Source organism: Condylura cristata, unplaced genomic scaffold (genome assembly GCF_000260355.1).
Source record: "Condylura cristata isolate star-nosed mole 26May11 unplaced genomic scaffold, ConCri1.0 scaffold00021, whole genome shotgun sequence".
NCBI classification, from domain to species: Eukaryota; Metazoa; Chordata; class Mammalia; order Eulipotyphla; family Talpidae; genus Condylura; species Condylura cristata.
In genome coordinates this window covers 38,264,711-38,282,708 of record NW_004567122.1, presented here as the reverse complement: position 1 = coordinate 38,282,708, position 17,998 = coordinate 38,264,711, and the positions used below count along the sequence as shown (strand labels likewise).

At 54.8% G+C, this 17,998-nt stretch overlaps 2 protein-coding genes across 8 annotated transcripts in view; one reads left to right on the top strand and one right to left on the bottom strand.

The window, feature by feature from the left end:
- The first annotated feature begins 421 nt into the window (after nucleotides 1-421).
- Nucleotides 422-7,946, top strand: CD74 (CD74 molecule, major histocompatibility complex, class II invariant chain). Of its 2 annotated transcripts, XM_012727700.1 has the most exons (9): nucleotides 422-568; nucleotides 3,719-3,891; nucleotides 4,065-4,144; nucleotides 4,649-4,711; nucleotides 5,427-5,522; nucleotides 5,794-5,881; nucleotides 6,808-6,999; nucleotides 7,291-7,353; nucleotides 7,622-7,946. In XM_012727700.1, exons 1-9 carry the CDS (start codon nucleotides 492-494, stop codon nucleotides 7,630-7,632), a joined length of 843 nt encoding a protein of 280 aa, XP_012583154.1. In that variant the 5' UTR covers nucleotides 422-491; the 3' UTR covers nucleotides 7,633-7,946. The 2 variants fall into 2 exon arrangements, with proteins under 2 accessions (XP_012583154.1, XP_012583155.1); XM_012727701.1 differs by lacking the exon at nucleotides 6,808-6,999 and having other exon boundaries at nucleotides 423-568.
- Nucleotides 7,947-9,033: 1,087 nt separating this feature from the next.
- TCOF1 (Treacher Collins-Franceschetti syndrome 1) overlaps nucleotides 9,034-17,998 on the bottom strand; it is a 34,128-nt gene continuing 25,163 nt past the window's right edge. For 4 of the 6 annotated variants that reach the window (XM_012728027.1, XM_012728028.1, XM_012728033.1 and 1 more), the window contains 9 exons: nucleotides 17,364-17,500; nucleotides 15,261-15,374; nucleotides 14,732-14,972; nucleotides 14,215-14,297; nucleotides 13,715-13,895; nucleotides 12,229-12,783; nucleotides 10,690-10,784; nucleotides 10,121-10,162; nucleotides 9,034-9,463 (listed from right to left, as the gene is read on the bottom strand). In XM_012728027.1, the coding sequence (XP_012583481.1) occupies nucleotides 10,136-10,162; nucleotides 10,690-10,784; nucleotides 12,229-12,783; nucleotides 13,715-13,895; nucleotides 14,215-14,297; nucleotides 14,732-14,972; nucleotides 15,261-15,374; nucleotides 17,364-17,500 (1,433 nt within the window). In that variant the 3' untranslated portion in view covers nucleotides 9,034-9,463; nucleotides 10,121-10,135. The remainder of the gene's footprint in view (nucleotides 9,464-10,120; nucleotides 10,163-10,689; nucleotides 10,785-12,228; nucleotides 12,784-13,714; nucleotides 13,896-14,214; nucleotides 14,298-14,731; nucleotides 14,973-15,260; nucleotides 15,375-17,363; nucleotides 17,501-17,998) is intronic. The other 2 variants (XM_012728029.1, XM_012728031.1) reach the window with 1 other exon arrangement.

The window sequence follows — 17,998 nt, the reverse complement described above, 5'->3', positions numbered from 1 at the left end:
CGTTGATTTTGAGATGACCTAACATACCAGAGAGGAGTGGGACTTGGCTAAGCTCATCTAGGTGAGCAGCCCCTTTGACACCCACTTATCCCTGAGTGAGCAGGACAAAGGTCTTTTCTACTTCAAAGTGATTTCCTGGCTGGAGAGTGAACTCACTGGCCTGTTTCTCCAAAACATCTAACGAGCCTTAGGAATCCATAGTTCTGCCTGGGAACAAGTGATGAAGGCCCTGGGCAGCCAATAGGAGTGTGCAGGGCTCTCTACCTGCCTGGGGGGGCTTCCCCTACTAAAGACAGCTTTGCCCAAGTTGGGGTATTTCCAGCTTTGTGGCTTTCACTTCCACTTCTACTGGGGGGTGGAGCGGCCTCCTGTGGACCAATCAGATTCTTCCTCAGCCCCAACTTCAAGAGGTGAGCCTCCAGTTCAGGATCTCAGATACACAGGGAGCAGCCACAGAAGCAGGAGTTGTGGGCAAGACCAGAGGGTGGACCATGGAGGACCAGCGTGACCTCATCTCCAACCATGAGCAGCTGCCCATGCTGGGCCAGCGCCCTGGAGTCCACGAGAGGTACGTATGAGCAGCAGGCAGGTGCCAGTGCTGACCACACAGATGGGCCAGTGAGGCGCACTAGCCCAGAGAAAGGGGACAGGTCCGGCTCTCGTTCTAATATGGCTGATGATTTGAGCAAGTCTCTGGCCCATTCTGGGCTTTACTTGTCTCTCCTGTAAAATGAGGAGCCCCTCCAGGGTTGGGGTTCACACTCTCTTTGCATCATGTACTTCTGAAAATCTGGAGAGTGTTCCAGGTGCTCCTTGATTCACTGGGGCTTCCCAGACCTCTCTGAAGCTGGGTCATGAACCCAGATCAGACACCTCAGACCCTATTGGGAACATGGTATGGATCTTAGACAGAGAAACAGAATTCCTCAGAGAGAAGCAGCCCACCACAGAGGAGCTTCCTCCTCATTGCCGGGGTGGGGTTATGGGTTGGTATCAAGGGGACTGTGTCTGGAGAGTGCTGGAGCTCTCTGATGTTATAGTGCGCATTGAGAGAGGTTGAAGGGGGTCAGGAAAGTGTGCAAGGTTCTCTGCCTGGATTCCTGGATTCCTACAAGGGGCTGAGGGCAGATGAGGGGGAGATCCTGTTTGTTCCCCCTTCTCTTGGAGCAAGTGCTCAGTCCTATACAGAGGTTCTGGGTCCCTTCACACAGCTTCAAGATGGCTTCACCCATGTGTTCCCCTGAAGACAGGGCGGGGAGGTAGAATGCAGCTACCCAAATGTTTCTGTTGTCCCCAGTCTGCAACAAGTAATTTGCAAGTTGCAAGTTGTGATGTCAGCTGTTGGCAGGCAGAAGGGGGCTTGGGAGAGACACTTAGAGATGTGAGGTAGAGCTGTGTGTCTGGGGCACAGATAACCAGGTGTAACAGCTATGGCGCAGTGGCTGTGAACCCCACGACTGGAAGGGCCACTCTTGTGAGGCCTGGATTCTGGCTTGATGCTGCTACTTGTCTCCTGTGACTTGGGTGAATCACTGTTTCTTCTCTCTTGGTGACAGGACAGTCACATAGTCGTTCCCATTTTCTATGTACCTGTCCTAGCCCTTAGTCACCGTTAATAGTGACGGTGGCTAGTTATTTTCTGGACACAGCGGACTGCTGCACTCAATCCTAGCTCTCCTGGTACCCTATGTGTCTCACAGGTCACCCTTTTGTTACTTCCTTTTCACAGGAGACTCACATAGGTATGAGATGGTCCTAATTATCATAGCGAGTGAATTTGATCAAGTTGGAGCTTATTCTACTACCTGGCCTTTCTAGAGGCACAGTTTGAAGGGAGGGGAGGTGGGAGCCTCTGAGCTCAGGCCACCAGGAGCAGCAGACCCAGTGCCTGGTGCCTGAGAACATGCTCTTCAGCACATCCCTGTCAGCTTTCCTTTCATTCAGTTCCTGCTCAAAAATTGCTCCCACCTGTGCTCAAGCCACCCCAGACTGGAGTCTGTTTTGGACCCTTTCTTGAAGACTTCTGCCTGGCAACACATGTGTCAAGATTTCCCTTGTTCTGGTTGGCTCCTGACTTTGAGCCACTGTGTGTGGTTGTTTTTTTTTTTTTTAAACTCAAAAAGGAGGCAATAGGAGGAAATGAAGAGCGTGATGAGTTGGCTCTCATCCAGAGCCAATGGACAGGCATTCATGATGCACAAAGAGGAAGGAAACCAGATGTTAAAGCTAATTATTAACTTCCCTGAGAACAACAGTGTGACCCGTGGAGTACTAAGCACATGGAGGAGTTCCTGGATGGTGGGCCGCCCAGTGCTGTGTCCTCCTGATTTAGGCAACATAGCTAGCCTTCAAGGGTAAGGTCTTACACAGTGACCAGGAGAGGCAGCTAGGAGACATGATTGGCCCCCGTCAAGGAGGGCTAGGATTCCAGGCTGTACAGTCATCTTCACGGTGAATCTAGACTCTGTCCTTATAAGAAACTGAGGTTCAGCAAAGGGAGGTTCTCCCCATAGTTCCAGTGCCAAGAAGCAGAACTGGCACTAGACAGGGCATGAGGATGTGGTTGGAGGTAGCAGATTGAAGCTTGAACCAGACAAGACCAGGCTCAGGTCTTGCCACAAGACTGGCACTAGACAGTGCACCACCTTTACAGGCTAGCCTACCTCTGTTCCCCACACAGGCCAAAAGTGGGGTTACTTCCCCTTTCCTGTCTGACTTTTCCACACACAGGGTTTAACTTTCTCTCAGAATATTAGCCTGTCAGTAGGGTCTGGTATGCAGAGAACCCGTGAGAATGAGCTGTGGCTGCTCTGTCATGTGCCACAAATCAGAGGGGAGCTCTTGCAGCTGACGGCTTGGGGGAGGTTTGGGGAGCATGTGGACAGGTGACAGTGTGAGAGCTATAAGGATCCTGCCCCAGGATACTGAACTCCTGACATGTTCTCTCCTATCTCACTTCAGGGAGGGGTCTACTGGGATGCCCTGGAAAATGATTAGGAAGAGAGACTAGGTTTTGGAAACGCCAGGAGATCTATTTGCCTAGGAACTCATGACGTCACAGACATGGCTTATTCTCATTGGAGCTCCACTCTCGCTGAGGCAGGGATTTGCTTATAGACTCAGAGTCTGGGGAGAGGATGTGACCCCCAGAAGGGGTGGTGCCTGGCCTTGTTCCAGCTTCACGTTGGCCAGGGCCCCTAACCCCACTCCTAGACCTCACTTCTCTTTTTTCAAGTGGGTTGCAGTCTCCGTGGTCCTGGTCTTACTTCCTTTTCTCGTCAAATCTGATTGCATGGCTGAAGGAGATGTCGGAGAACAGACTACAAGTTAGAGGGTTGAGGATGGCAGGAGATGAAGAACCCCTTTCTCCCTAAGGCAGCCCTCATCTTCAGGAAATTCCATGGCAAAGAGAGCCCTAGTGAGGCCTTCCCCTGAGCCTCTCATTGCACTGGTGATGAGGTCTAAGAGGACCAAGCGTACACCCCAACCTCCTCACACAGAATCCTACTAAGAAATTTAGGGGCGGCAGTAAGGAGCCAGGACCATGTCTTCGAATGGGGTGTTGACAGGCATTTACTGTTTGCACACAAATGTGTTTGTTAGGGGTAACTTGGCGAGGTTTGCTGGAAATGGGGAGTCACATTCACCACTCCCATATGCCCTCAGAGGAGCCACCTCTGTGAACCCTCCTCTGACCTCTCTCCCCTCTCCCCTGCAGCAAGTGTAGCCGTGGAGCCCTGTACACAAGCTTCTCTGTGCTGGTGGCTCTGCTCTTGGCCGGCCAGGCCACCACGGCCTACTTCCTGTACCACCAGCAGGGCCAGCTGGACAGGCTGACAGCCACTTCGCAGACCCTGCAGCTGGAGAACCTGCGCATGAAGCTTCCCAAGTGTGAGCACCCCACCCCACTCTGTCCTGACCCCCCACCCCTCCAGCTCCCAACTCACCCAGCTGGGTCCACTCTCCTCCCTCTGCTCTGTAATTGCAGCCCCTCCTCAGGCCCAGGATCTGAGTATCCTTTCCTGGGCTCTGGGCCATACTCATGCTGTATCCCTCCCCCACAGCTGCCAAGCCTGTGGGCAAGATGCGGATGGCTACTCCCATGCTGATGCAGGCACTGCCCATGGAAGGTCTGCTCCAGAGGGTAAGGACAGCCCCAGTGAGTGTTATCTAGCAGGATGGAGGGGACATGCTGAGTGGAGGTGGGGGATGTGGGGGATGTGGGGGGAGGGGAGGCAAGGAAGACAGACCTGGAGAAAACCACCTGGGGCAGAGACCTCACAAGCTGGGCAGGACAGAGCCCACCACAGGAAGAGGGCTCCCAGGGCTGGTGGTGGGGTGGGGTGGAAAAGAATTTCTTGGGGATCTCTATCCATTCTCAGAGCCTTCGATATCATATATGAATGGCATTTCTGCTCACAAAAACCGTCCACAAAGCCCAGGGCAGGAAGTTTATGGAGATTTGACCAATAAGGACATGGAAGTAGGGAGGTGAAGTGACTCACCTGAGCTCTCCTGTGAGGAGGTGGCAGAAATGGGCCCTCTGAGTCCTTAGGCTTCAAACTCACCCATCCCCTGGCTGCTGGGTCCACTCCAGGGTTCGTCCTCTGAGGGCCAGTGTTAGTGACCTTGTTCCTTCTCTCCACAGCCCATGCAGAATGCCACCAAGTACGGCAACACCACACAGGACCACGTGATGCACCTGCTGATGGTGAGTGGGGCCTGCCGAAGGGCTTTCATACTCACACAGGGCCCGGCCCGTGAGGCTGTGCTCCTGGGCCGTCCCACGCCTGGTCACAGCAGAGTCGGCACAGGCTTGTTGGATTAGCAAAAGCAACACAAGTGTGGCCCGAAACAGCCTGTTTAGCCCATGGTCTTACCTCACCTGCCTTTCTGAGCACTTGAGATGGAGCAACCAAAGCTCAAACCCTGGAAATGATGTGCTTAAGACCTTGTTTACCTCCCCATTTTTTTTTTTTTAAACTGTGTATCTACTGTGTGACCGGCATTGTGCAAGGCTCTGGGCTCACACTGGGAAGTATCAACTTCCCATCCCATAGGAGTCCCAGGTCAGCCTGTGGGACAAGCAAGTGACCAGGTGGTGAGAGAAATGAAGGGGACTTTATGAAGAAAAGGACTTGGTGGAGGTGAAACCTGAAAGATGAGGCACCTAGGGAAGAAGCCTGGGAGTGACTAGCAGAGCTGGGTTTGGAACCTGGTCTCCTGGCTCCTGGGCTTGGAGTGCTGCTGCAGGACAACTGAATTGCCTCCCCGACCATCTCTGTCCCCAAGTCCATCCTGGCTTAGGTGTGGGGCCTGAGCTTGGTGCATCTTGGGTCACGCCCCTCAGGATGGGAGACCAGGGAAACATTTCACCTGGCCTGCCAGGTTGTTCTTTTTAAACCTTCCTGTTCTGCTCCCCACAGAAGTCTGACCCCCTGAAGGTGTACCCGCAGATGAAGGGGAACTTCCCAGAGAACCTCAATCACCTTAAGAGCACCTTGCAGGGCCTGGATTGGAAGGTTCGCTGTTTTTCCTGTATTGTGTCCTCCCTCCTGGTGTCTGGTGCTGGGCTGGGAGGAGGTGGGGTGAAGGGCGGGCTGGGAAGTTAGCTAGGAAGCTAGAGTGGGTTCCCAGCACTGACAAAGCAGTGACGACAGAGGGTGCTTGGAATCGAGGGAACCAAACACTGGGAGTGGAGTTGGAGAACCTGGCTACAGTTGGATTCCAAGGTGCTCCTGTCTAGCCCCGGGGCGGGGCTAGAGCCTGATGCTTTCTGCCTGTTCCTATCAGGTCTTTGAGAGCTGGATGCATCAGTGGCTGTTGTTTGAAATGAGCAAGAACTCGCTGGAAGAGACTTCCACTCAGGCTCCAACCAAAGGTACAAGGACTGGGAGCCTGAGGGTTCAGGGCTTCGGGGAGCTCTCCCAGTACCTTCTGGAGGTGGACAACCACCTGATCCAAGCGCCAAACTCTTCCTTTCTTTCATTCTCTCTCCTGCCTGTTCCTTCTGGGTTGGCATCCGCCCCCCTCAACCCCCCCCCTCGCCACACCCCCAAACTCCCTCCTGTCTGAAGTCTCATGGGGTATAGTGGTCTCTTGCCAGGAGGTCGTCTTCCCTTTGGCGGATGACACAGCAAGCGTGCCTGGAGCAATAGCCAGCATCGTCATAGTGACCTTCCCCAGCCCTGCACTCTGCAGGTGCAGGGTCCTACCCTGCAGAGGGCTCTGGGGTCACCAGCCACCATGGGGGGCCAGCCACAGGGACCTTGGGGTTTTTCCATCTCATGGATAATGTATGCCAGGACTTTTAGGCCTAAAGTCTGTAACAGGCGATTTGGGGTGTCTCTTCTCGCAGGGCTTGTCTTGAAGTAGAGAATCAAGAGCTCACCCTGCTGCCAGCTTTAGTTTTCTCCAACAGCTTGATAGACAGCATCTTAGATATGCTCTCCACTACCTCCCAGGATCCCCTTTACAGCACCCCACTTCTACACTGATACCCCCAGTAATGGAAGCTCAGACTTCCATTGCTTTTCTCTAGAACTCAGAAAAATAGGTGCCATTCCAAAGTTTCTTAGACATTCGAACGTCAGAAGAAATCAAGTTCTGGGATGAAGTGGTCACGCAGCCATTCACTTCCTCTTGGAGTCTGGGCCTTGCTCGTCCAGACCTCAGCTTCTCCTGTAGAGTGAGTTTAGCCAGTTGGGCGCAGGCACCAGCAGGCCAGAGTGGCCGTGGTTCCCTGCTCCCGCCGAGGCTGGCCTGGAGCGTGCTCACTCACTGTCTTCACCGTGCCTGTTGCTGCAGCACTGACCCAGTGCCAGGAAGAGGTCAGCCGCATCCCGGCCGTCCACCCGGGCAGGTTCCGTCCCCAGTGCGACGAGAATGGCAACTATATGCCGCTCCAGTGCTATGGCAGCACCGGCTACTGCTGGTGCATCTTCCCCAACGGCACGGAGGTCCCCCACACCAGGAGCCGCGGGCACCACAACTGCAGTGGTAAGCAGTGGCGTGGTGCAGGGAGCGAGCAGCAGGCAGGCTCAGGCTCGAGAGGTCCCTCCTGGTGCATCTTTGTCACGTCCCCATGCGCGTGTCATCCATGTGGGCACCCAGAGTCCACAGACTCCCACCTCATTTCATCACCAGCTCACGCACTGCAGCAGGCACTGTCCCCTGGGGCTTCTGTACCAGGACTAGGCTGTGCTAGGTGGGAGTCTTGGCTCCAGCACCTCGCTGCTGCGAGCAGGGTTCTGGACTACAAATAACACCTGGACTTGTGCTCCCGTGCAGACCCGCTGGAGATGGAGTACCCGTCGTCCGGGCTGGGAGTGACCAAGCAGGAGCTGGAACTAGGTAAAGGCCCCATGTGGACTGATGTCCCCAGCAAGGCATAATGGGGTGTTGGGGCTGATTCCCTATGGGTGGACACAAGAGCCAGGCTTTTCTCCAGCCTCCCTGGGAAGCCTCTTTCACAGATGAGGACCAGGGCTGGGGTGCAGGGAAGTGAGGTCACACTCTGCGATGGTCAGTGCTTGCACCTGGGCAGGGGGCAGCGGAGGGTGGAGGCCGGGAAGGAAGGACAACAGAGAACTCCAACCCTAACTGCTGCTTCTCTCTGCAGGCCCCATGTGATCACCGCAGCAGGGACCAGCTTCCAGCCAGCCGGGCTTGACCACAGCTTCTTTGCTGCCTTGACATGACACCACAGATAGCGCTCTGCACACACACGCCACGGGCATGCACACGAGAAACATGTACACGTTTGTACTTACACCCACACAGCTTCGAGCTCCAGGTCCTCAGCTTTTCATCCAGTTTAACTGGGGATGAAACCACCAGCCTCTCTCCAGCTCCTTATTCTGCCAAACCCTAGTCCCCTCCAGCAAGCTTGTCCCCGGCCCTGAGGACTTTGGCTTGTGTGAGAATAAAAGGTAGGAAGTAGAACACTTCTGGCTGTTTCTTTACCACAAGGTGACTGAAGACTCTGGATCCGGAATGTGCGTGCGAGAACGACCTAGGGAGGCCCCCCAGGCTCACTCACTTTCCAGGACTATTTACTTCTAGAGAAACACAGGCTGTGGCCCACAGTTCCCTAGCACCAGCTCGTCCCGGGGACTTCCAGCACCGTTCCCCCGCCATCCCCATTTCCATTTCTACATTAGGAACAGCCAGTGGAAGGACAGATGGCGCCAGCCCCGGTTTGGGGGCTGCGGGAGGGGGCTGTGGTCATGCCCTAAGGGACAGCTATGCTAGGCGCCCCCAGTGGCTGCTTTCTTACACTTTTGCAGAGCCCCAAATCAAGTGTAGTGAAATTCCTCCATTTCTAAGTTTGAAGATTTGCTGTGGGTCACTGAAGCCATCGGAACCCTCTGTTCTGACCAACATGCTTACTGGGGGAGGGATGCTCTGGGCATGCAGCCCAGGGTTAAGGGACAGCTGGATGCTAAATTGGCCCCCAAGGCCTCAGCCCAGTTTGCTCTTCCTGCACAGCATCCTGCTGCTTGCAGCAGAAGGTCATGGCCTTGGAGAGAACTCTGTCTCCATGGCCCCAGATGCTCTTCCCTGATCTGGGCCAACAGAGGTGTGTTCACTGTCACCAGACATACCTTTCCAGTGCCTCCGCTTTTTGTCTTCATTATCACGAATCCTTCCTCTACTGGACACGGGCAACTCAGCCCAAAGTGGTTTTCCTGTTCCTGTTAAACCTGCCTCAGCTTTGTCCATCCTGCGCCTTGCGATGGCCGCCCCCGGTCAAGTCCTAGCTTTAGCTAGGGAAGGCCTCTGGGAATTTGCGTAGCCTGCGTGAGTGTGACACCATAACCTTCCTCCAGGAAGCCCCCTTGCCCCAATTCAACCCCAGGGCACTCACGTAGCGCACGCTTCCATTCACACAGCCCGCGTCTGCATGGCCACATGAGCAAATGCCAGGTGCTGGTCTGTCCACCTCCAAGTGCCCACCAGATTCCCTTCCAAGGAGAAGTCAACAGCAAAACTATGCCTCAGATGCACTGGAAACTTGCACTTTTCCTTCAAGTCTTTTATTTTCTGAGTTCTTACAAAAAACCCCACAAACAATATGGGAAAAACTGACAGAAGGAGGACAGAGCCTTGGCATCAGCTGGAGACCAGGGCAGGGATGGAGCTGCAGGGCAGAGGTGGAAAGTCCGAGGCCACTGGGCACGGCGGTTCTGGAGGGCACGGGTTAGGTCACTTAAAAAAATATATATACTGTACACATCTATACGAAGTGTCCTGTGCTGGGACAGAAGTCAGGCGAGGGTCAGCAAGCAGGGCCAGGGAGCCGGGCGTCCTCCTCTGACCAGCCCTGAGGGCTGCTGCTCTCTGCGTGTGTGTCTACGCTGGCCATCTTCTGGGGAGGGACGGAAGGTTAGAAATTTAATTCCAACTTGTAGTCGGCAGAGGGCAGAGGCAGGGGGCTGGTCACCACTTGGCTAAGAAATCCCTGGGGAAGGAAACACAGATATGATTTCCTGACCTTTTTCTCCAAGGAGAATCGAATCAAATTAAATCAAATCAAATCAAATCAACAACTGATGTTGTGGCTGCAGGGAAGGGCACTCGCTGACTGCAGCGGACACTTGAGTGAGGACTGTGTTCTGGGGAACGGCCAACGGTTTTGGTGCTGAGCTTTACATAACCCTCATGGCAGGCCGCGTCAGCCCCACTCACGGTTCGCTCAGTGAGGTGACGTACCTCACCCCGGCACACAGCCCCAGCCCCAGCAGGTGCACGGGAATAGCTCATCTGGAACGAGCCACCTTCCTTCCTGCGAGTCGACGCCAAGTACTCACCACAAGGAAACAAACACAAGCCGCAAGCACGAGGGGACCAGCTGAACCCGACAGCTCAGGCCTCATCTCATCCAGGAGACACAACTGCAGGGCCACTCAGGGCCGGCCGCTGCTGTGACTCTTCTGGAGTCTGACTGCCACACTAGTCCCGGGTCTCGCCCCACTGATCTTGAGGCACCAGAAGCAACTGTAGCGCCCCTCCCCAGGGCCTCCGCTACCAGGACCTGGCAGTGTCCTGGGAGCTGTCCTCCCATCCTCTCAAGTCAGGGAGGGGCGGTCTGCAGGGGTACCCTGACCAGGATACCTACCTGACGCTTGTGCCCTCAGACGGCCTGCTCTGCCATCTTCTTCTGCGAAGAGAGATGCGAGAGGTTCTTATGTAGAGGTGACACCCCCCCTCCCAGGACAAAGGTGGGGAATATAGGGACCCCCAAGAGAGGAACAGTGCTCCAGGACGTGGCAGCCACAGCATTACCATCTCTGAACACAGCCGCGCCCTCAGCCATGTAGGCTGTGCACAGGGGCTGAGCCCTGCAGGGCGGCGTGGTGTTTGCAGTGAGGCTCCTGTCAGGGCAGCGCATCCCAAGAACAGTTCCATTTGCCTGGTTCCTGGGATGTCTCCTTCTCTGGCTTACACCAACTAATCCTTCTGCCTCACTGGCCAGGCAGGCCACTGCCTGGCTTCCGTGACTGACGTCACCCTCCTCATGGTAGCACAGGCCTGCTCCTGTCACGGGCCACAACTCACACGCCCCCTCCCCGCTAGACCCAGGACAGGCTGGGCAGAAGGGCTCTGGTTGCCTGGCTGCACGCAGATTTGCATGGGATGGGCCAATGAGCCTGGGCCCCCTTTTTCGGCCTCAGAAACTCACTATACCTTCTTCTTCTTTTTCTGCAACAGTGAATCAGTGTCTTTAGCTGAAGCCTTTTTTGCCTTCTTCTTCTTTTCCTTTTTTTCTTTATCCTTTTTTTCTGTGGGAACAAAGGTAACTTAATAAACACAGATGTTAACTTTTTAAGGGTTGGGTCGATGTCAGGGGACACAGGGCATGTCTCTAGGGGTCGAGCTCACTTCTCCCCACGTTGGGACCCCGTTGCCCCCGTACCCTGAGGCCTGCAGGTGCCTGTACTACCTCCCTGGGAGCCAGTGGGTGACGGCCCCATTCATGGGCCAGCTACCCTGGAACTACTTTCTTTAATTCACTTTTTAAAAACATGTAGGCCCGGCGCTCCCTGGTGGTGCAGCGGGTTAAAGCACAGCACTAAGAAGCTAAAGCCACTTCCGCATGAGTTCGATCCCCATCTGCCCCGGAGGTGACCACATGGTGTGGCAGACCTTTCCTGACCCGCCCGCTGCTCCCCTCAGCAGTGTACTTCCTCGATCTGCCTGTTCTGCTCCCCACTCTGTCTCTGGTGGTTCTCCCACCCTCCGCATCTCTGGCCTGTACCCCAGTTCTGTTTGAATAAATCAATAAATCTTTAAAAACAAAACAAAACAAAACAAAAACATGTAGGCCCTCCCTGGTGGCACAGCGGGTTAAAGCATAGCACTGAGAAGCTAAAGCCACTTCAGCATGAGTTTGATCCCTGCCCCAGAGGTGACCACATGGCGCTCTGGCAGACCTCTCCTGACCACCTGCTCCTCCCTCAGCAGTGTACTTCGTCCGTCTGCCTGTTCAACTGCGCCTCACTCTGTCTCTGGTGAATCCTTTCACTGCCCCTGCACCTCTGGCCTATACCCCAGTTCTGTATGCATAAATAAAAACAAAACAAAAAACCACCACTTCTACATGTGTTATTATGATTATTATTATTTTAAAAAGATTGATTTATGTATACACACAGAGCTGGGGTACAGGCCAGAGGTGCAGGGGCAGTGAGAGGATTCACCAGAGACAGAGTGGGGAGCAGAATAGGCCGACTGACGAAGTACACTACTGAGGGAAGCGGTGGGCGGGTCAGAGGAGGTCTGCCGGGCCATATGGTCACCTCTGGGGCTGGTGGGGATTGAACTCATGCTGCAGTGGCTTTAGCTTCTCAGTGCTGTGTGTTAACCCGCTGCACCACCAGGGATGGCCCCTCTACATGTATTATTTAAAAGAGACTTCTTTTTTAAAGAAGTATCACCCACTGTATGGGTATGGGCGAGAGCTAGACAAGCCCCCTGCACAGAACTTGTGAAGGGCAGCTTCTACTACTGACTGGACCTGTGGCGAGGGGCTGGGCTCAAGACACCTAGCAAGTCTGGCCATGGTCCAGGACACAGTCCTGGCTGTATGCCACCTGCCCTTCCATGACCCTGCACAAACTGTCCCTCCTCCCCTCCCTTCTGCTGGCTGAGAGTCACCCCACCCCATGGGCCACAATCCCCAGCATGGCCTGGGACTCACGCTCTGGGCTGAAGCGGGCTACTTACTCTTGTCAGATTTCTTCTTCTCCTTCTCCTTCTTGCTCTTTGAGTCACCTGCGTCTCTACCCTCCGCCTTCACCACTCCGAGTTCCACTTGTGGCTTCTCTTTGGCCCCTTGGGAGCCAAGAGACTCCTTTCCCTTCTTTTCCTTGATGTCACCACTTGCTCTGTCTTTCTTGGGTTTCTCTTTCGGAGTCCTTGGGGTCTTTTCTGGGAGAGCAGGACCCTCCCCACCTTCTCTAGACACCAGCTGCTTTTTCTTCTTGCTCCCAGGGGCTTTGGTCGCCATCTGGTCTCCTGAAAGTTTCCGTTTGCGGCCTGCCCGGCCCTTCTTGCCACTCTCTTTGGTGGTATCCTCGGCTTTCTTCTTTTCCTGCTCTAGCAGCTCTGTCAGGAACTTCACCACCGAGGCCTGCACCTGGGCCTCATTCAGGGGCCAGGGCTCGCTCAGGAGGCGCTGGGTGATATCGCTCTGCAGGGTCAATGTGGAGGCTTGGAGGTTGCCTGCTCCCTTCTTCGACTTCCGGGGCCTCTGAGGGGTAGTGTTAACCTCTCTCTTGCCTATGGAGAAGATTTGTGGTCACACATCTGGGAAAGTAGGGGAACAAACCTCTCACTATCTAAGAGCCCAGGGGATCCAAGGACAGAATTGACAAGGAACAGAAAGGAAAGTGAGGTACAGCAGTCACTTTGCGTCCTTATCCCAAACCCCCACCTCTTTGCTCACACACTTCCACCACAGAGATCTGGCCCCTCACTTAAAACTCAAGTTTGAGTGGTGAGGAAAATGACTCCAGTCTGTTAATGAAAGGGCTGGAAATCTAGCGACGAAATAAAAGGTCAGATAGGAAGAAAGTGGCATTGTTTAACCAGGAGGCAGACGGCCTGGGGGCAGGCCTGACCACCACCAAAGTGCTCTGTGACTTAGCTCTTTCACGTCTGTTGATAAAATGAGGTGTTAAGAGCAGTGAGGTCCCCTCACGGTACCCAGCTTCGCCATCCAAGTGAAGGCCAGGCACCCAATCAATGGATGCCCAGCTCAATGCAGTGGCCTGGCCCTGCCTTGCCTGCAGGGGTCCCGGTGGCTAGGGGTGCACTGGGTGTGGAGTGCTTGCAAGTCGCAGCTGACTAAGCAGGTCTGCCACCTGCCAAAGTGACCCTGTATGTGCAGGTTTTGCTTAGAATATTCCCCACATCTGAGCAACTTTCGTAACTGTGTGCTGACTACACGTGGGAAGAAAAGCCGCGGGGGAAGCTAGCCTATTCCACAAACCAAGATGTATTTCCTCCTGGAAAGCGGTCACCCGACCAAAAGCCAGACAGAGCCACCTGGTGAGGGGTCCTCAGCCAGCTCTGGAGAGGCCTTGGTGGCAGACAGGAGAGACTGACAGGACTATTCCTGTGGGAGGAAAAGAAGCCTGGTATTTCTGGACCACTGTCCTGTCCGTCTGTGTCCTCTCCAGGTATGCCCTTGCTATGGACCCTGACTTACCTGTTTTAGGGGACACAGTGTTTGCTGCTTGTTGGGGCTCCACTCCCCACTTGCCATCAGGGCCATCTCTAGCAGTTGGAGTAGAGGAAACCGAGGGGTTGGCATTGGGCCTGGAAGTGGACTTTGAAGCCTGGGAAGTGGCTGGAGTCTGTCCAGGGGTCACATGACCTGAGAGGAGAGACTGAAGAAGCCATGTGAAGAGCTGGGTCTTACCCAGCCCCTGAGCACTGTTCCAGGGACCCAAGAGGGGGCCAGAACTTCAGCGTGGAACAGGGGTGCACAGAGGCCCAAAGCGGGCAACCAGCCCCGGGTGTCCACCTCTTGTGATGTGTGACTCATGTATACTTTAGATAGGCCCACTTGCAGAGGGCATTCTTACTCCAAACAAACAGTAAGGTATAAGCACACGCCATACACAGAGGGTAACCTTGGCTGCGGAGGGCGGGTGGGAGCCTGGCTCAGGCCAAGCCCGAGGCCAGCAGCAGCAACCCCGCAGTCACCTGGGAAGGTTCCGCCACCTCGTCGTCACTGGACTCTGTTGAGGTCTCCTCCACCAAGGTCTCCTTCCCGGAGGGGGTTGGGCCTATGGAGAAGCACAGGCTCCTGCTGGGGCAGTCCCGCTATACACGCCTTACCTTGCTCCCCACCCGGGGCTTCACCGGCTTCCTGATCTTCCCTCAGCACAATTCACAGCATTGCAGGCGAGACTCACAGACACCTAAACCTGCTCCAATTCCCGAGCTCCCATGAACACATATCCCCATGCAGTGAGGGGGGGCACAGTTCTGGGACTTGGGGGGATAGTTATTGGAGCCTGATACCAAGAAGCAGGGAGTAGACATACATCAGAATTAGAAGGTTTCTGATGTCACCTGGACAGACTTTCTTATGGGGTCCTAATAGTGGGGAAACTGAGGCTAAGCTGCAGAACAAGCAGAGACACAGAAGGAGGCAGTGCCACTGGGCCATCTCTCCCCACCACCATGCCCACCCGGCCTTTTCCTCTGGGACACTTACCTAGTCTCTGGGTCAAAGGGGGTGCCTGGGGCTCCCCAGCATTCGCCTCACTCTCTGAAGAGCTGCTGTCCTCACTGTCCTCTGAGGTTTCAGAGGCCTTGGCTTTGGGGTGCCCTGACGGAGCAGCTGTGGCCTTCTGGGCTGCAGGAACCTCAGGCTTCTTGAGCTTGTTAGTGCCTTGGGACTGCACAGGGGTACTCTGGGGACTGGTCACAGGGTGCGTGCCCACAGCACCATCCATCTAGTTGGGCAAAACAGAAAGAGTAGAAGGAAAAATGATCACAGATAAGGTCTGCTTACTGAACACCCGAGTACACAGGCACTGTCAGGCACATGACACATGTGACCTGTTCAACCTTCCATGACTTGCAGCTGGCTGCCAAGGCTGGGGTGCTAAGTCCTGTGCCGAGGCCATGGCAGGAAGTGTGGCACCTGGCTTGGCCCACCAGGCCCCCTCCCTACCCTCTAGGTGCTCTCTGACCATAGTTCCCTCCGGGATGAGGCCTGGTTCCTTTGGCTCCCTGCTCACCCCACTTGAAGATGGGGTCCTGGAAGCTGACAGCTGGGTCTCACTGGCTTTCTGGGCAAGGACCTTCAGGGCAGCCTGGGTCAGCGGGAGGTTGGCTGGGTTCCTCTTTGTCACCTGCAGACAGTTAAAGGCAGCCCTGAGATGCTGGGTTCTCGGACACCCCAGCGCCATGCCCTGGTTACAGCCTGTCTGGCTGGAGAAGAAAGGGGCCTGTATCTTCCTAGGGGCTGGAGAGGGAGTGACTAAAAGGCCAGAGCCACCATCTGGGTAGTAAATGCCAGGTTTTGGGTTTATGAGTGATCATAGGGTTCCCGGAGGGCCCAACACAGCTCCCAGGCTCAGCGAAAAAGCCCCAAACCTCAGTTTGTGTTGACTCTGGGGACCTGTCTCTAGTTGGGAGTTGCAACTTCAAGTCTCCCTGGTACCGCTCCTGCCTCCCACACCACCAGCAGCTGGGAAGAGAGCTCAAGGAACTGGGCTTAGATCCCATGAGCACCACCTCTCTGCACTCCACCAGCCTTCCGGCCCCTCACCCTGGCCCCTGGCCCCTGGCCGCTTCTCCCAGCTCCCTCACCCCCAAGTACTTTCGTGGAGGGTCCCTGCTCCAGCCCCCTGCTGCTTCTGCTTCAAAGCTGCTAGCTCTGCTAGTCCTTTCTAAAGCAGGTCACTTATTATTCTCGTTTACATGGTTTCTTTCAAAGCACCCACCACTTGGTGAGTACTTGCGATGCTGTGATTTATGTAAGAAATATATATTTGGTCTTTGTCCTGTTTCTGGTACAGTGATCCTAACTTGGAATTTCTGTGTTGTGAGTGATAAGGAACCTCTTGCTATGTGAGTGAGGTGCCTTTGGGAAGCGCCTTAGGACAGGAACTAGTTGCCAGAGGACCCAGTCATGGGACTGGAGGGTTGGAACTGTTCTGCCCAGCATCTGTGGAGGGGAAGGGGGGGCTGACGGTGGACTCAACTGCCAGTGACCAGTGAAGTCATCAGTCATGTCTACAAAGCCTCAGTGAAAACCCCAAATGAGGGGCTTTTCTAGTGCTTCTGGGTTGGTAAACAGGAGGTACTAGGAGAGGGGCTTCTGCGGGACACGAAAGCCCTGCCCCGGCCTTGCCCAACGCAAGCCTCCCATCTGGCCATTCACCTGTCTCCTCTAGCACACCCTTTTATAATAAGCTTGAAATCCAGTAAGTAAAATGTTTCTCTGCATTCTGACGGCTGCTCTACCAAACTAATTAAACCCAACGAGGAGGTCGTGGGGATCTTGGCAGACGGCCCTCTGGCCAGAAGCACAGGTGACCGCCTGGGCTTGCGCCCCCAGTCTGAAGCGTGTGGCATGGGAAGTCCCGATGCCCAAGCTGGAACGGCTTCCAGCCTCCTTTCTAGTACTTTATGTAGTATTTGGCTTCCTTGTGTGATGGCTGCCTCCCCCTCGCTCGGGAATGCCACAAGGGCAGGGTCCTCCCTGTCTGTACCTTCTGCGCCTGGCACAGAGACTTGGTGCTGTCTGCTGGCTGAATGGCCATGGAAACCAGTCTAGCTGCCCTCGGCACTGTGTTCCCAGCAAGCTCTTACTGTCACCTGTGACCAGCCCCATTGCGCTGGTGGTCCTAACCCCCTTCAGGCAGGCCTCAAACTGCTATGGTCCAAGGAGCCCTAGTGAGGGGTGAGGGGACCTGGGTTCTGGCCCTACCTCCCCCTGGACAAGTCTGGGTCTTCTCATTGAGCTTAACAGAGCTCTTCTTAAGCCTAGATATGCTCCTATTTCATCTTCTGAACAATGACTATCTGACCAGCTTTTAGATTTAGCCAAAGACCAAATAGGTTATGGTCACTACTGTGAATGCCACAAGGGGGCAATTTGGGTGTGTGGCATTTCAAAATCGGGAGCGAACAAAAACTCTAAAGAAAACGACAAAAACAAGAACCCAATACAGTTGGAAGAGCTGACCATGAATTTGGAGAAGTCAGGTTCCCAGGTGACTTCCTGTCAACACAAAGGTAAGCTGGGAGCCCAGCACCAGAGCTGTGCCCATAGGCCATGAACAGTTCCGGAGGAGGGCAATGGCTTCCCACCCACAGCTGGCTCTACCGGGTACCTGAGTAGTGGGTGTCTCCTGCTTCTTGCCTTCCAAGGCTCGACCAGGTGCCTTGCTGCTGCTGGCCCCGCCAGCTCCAGCTCTGAGTACGCTCCTTGCGTGGGCTGTGGGCACCGTCACCATATTGGTTCTACCAGCTAAAATGGAGTTAGAGGGGGACATGTCAGGGTCTCTACAGCTGTTTGAGTGTCCTCTCGAGCCACCCAGGCAGGAGCTGTCACTGCTTCCACGTTAGAGACCACAGGGTGGCTGCGGGTCCAGACTTTCACCTTGGTCCCCTGGCCCAAAGGCCTCCATGATATCCCTTTGCCAAGCTGGCCAGACAGAAATGGCCTGAGTAATGGCCACAAGAGGTCCCCCTGCCCCCCATTTACCAGACTCTTGTGAGGATCCCAGGCTCATCTGCAGAGGCTGTTACACCACATTAAATGCAACGGGCATAATTGCCAAGCCCCTCCTCCAAGAAAACCCCAGCTTCCTCCAACATGGCACTGGCCTAAGGAGGCCAAGGGGTGCCCACCCAAAGGACTCCTGGTGGTCAGCAGCAACCACGCCATAAGCACACAGATGGAAGATCACCAAGCATACGGATGGCACGGTCTTGTCGATAACACACATGTAGTAGCTTAGTCTTC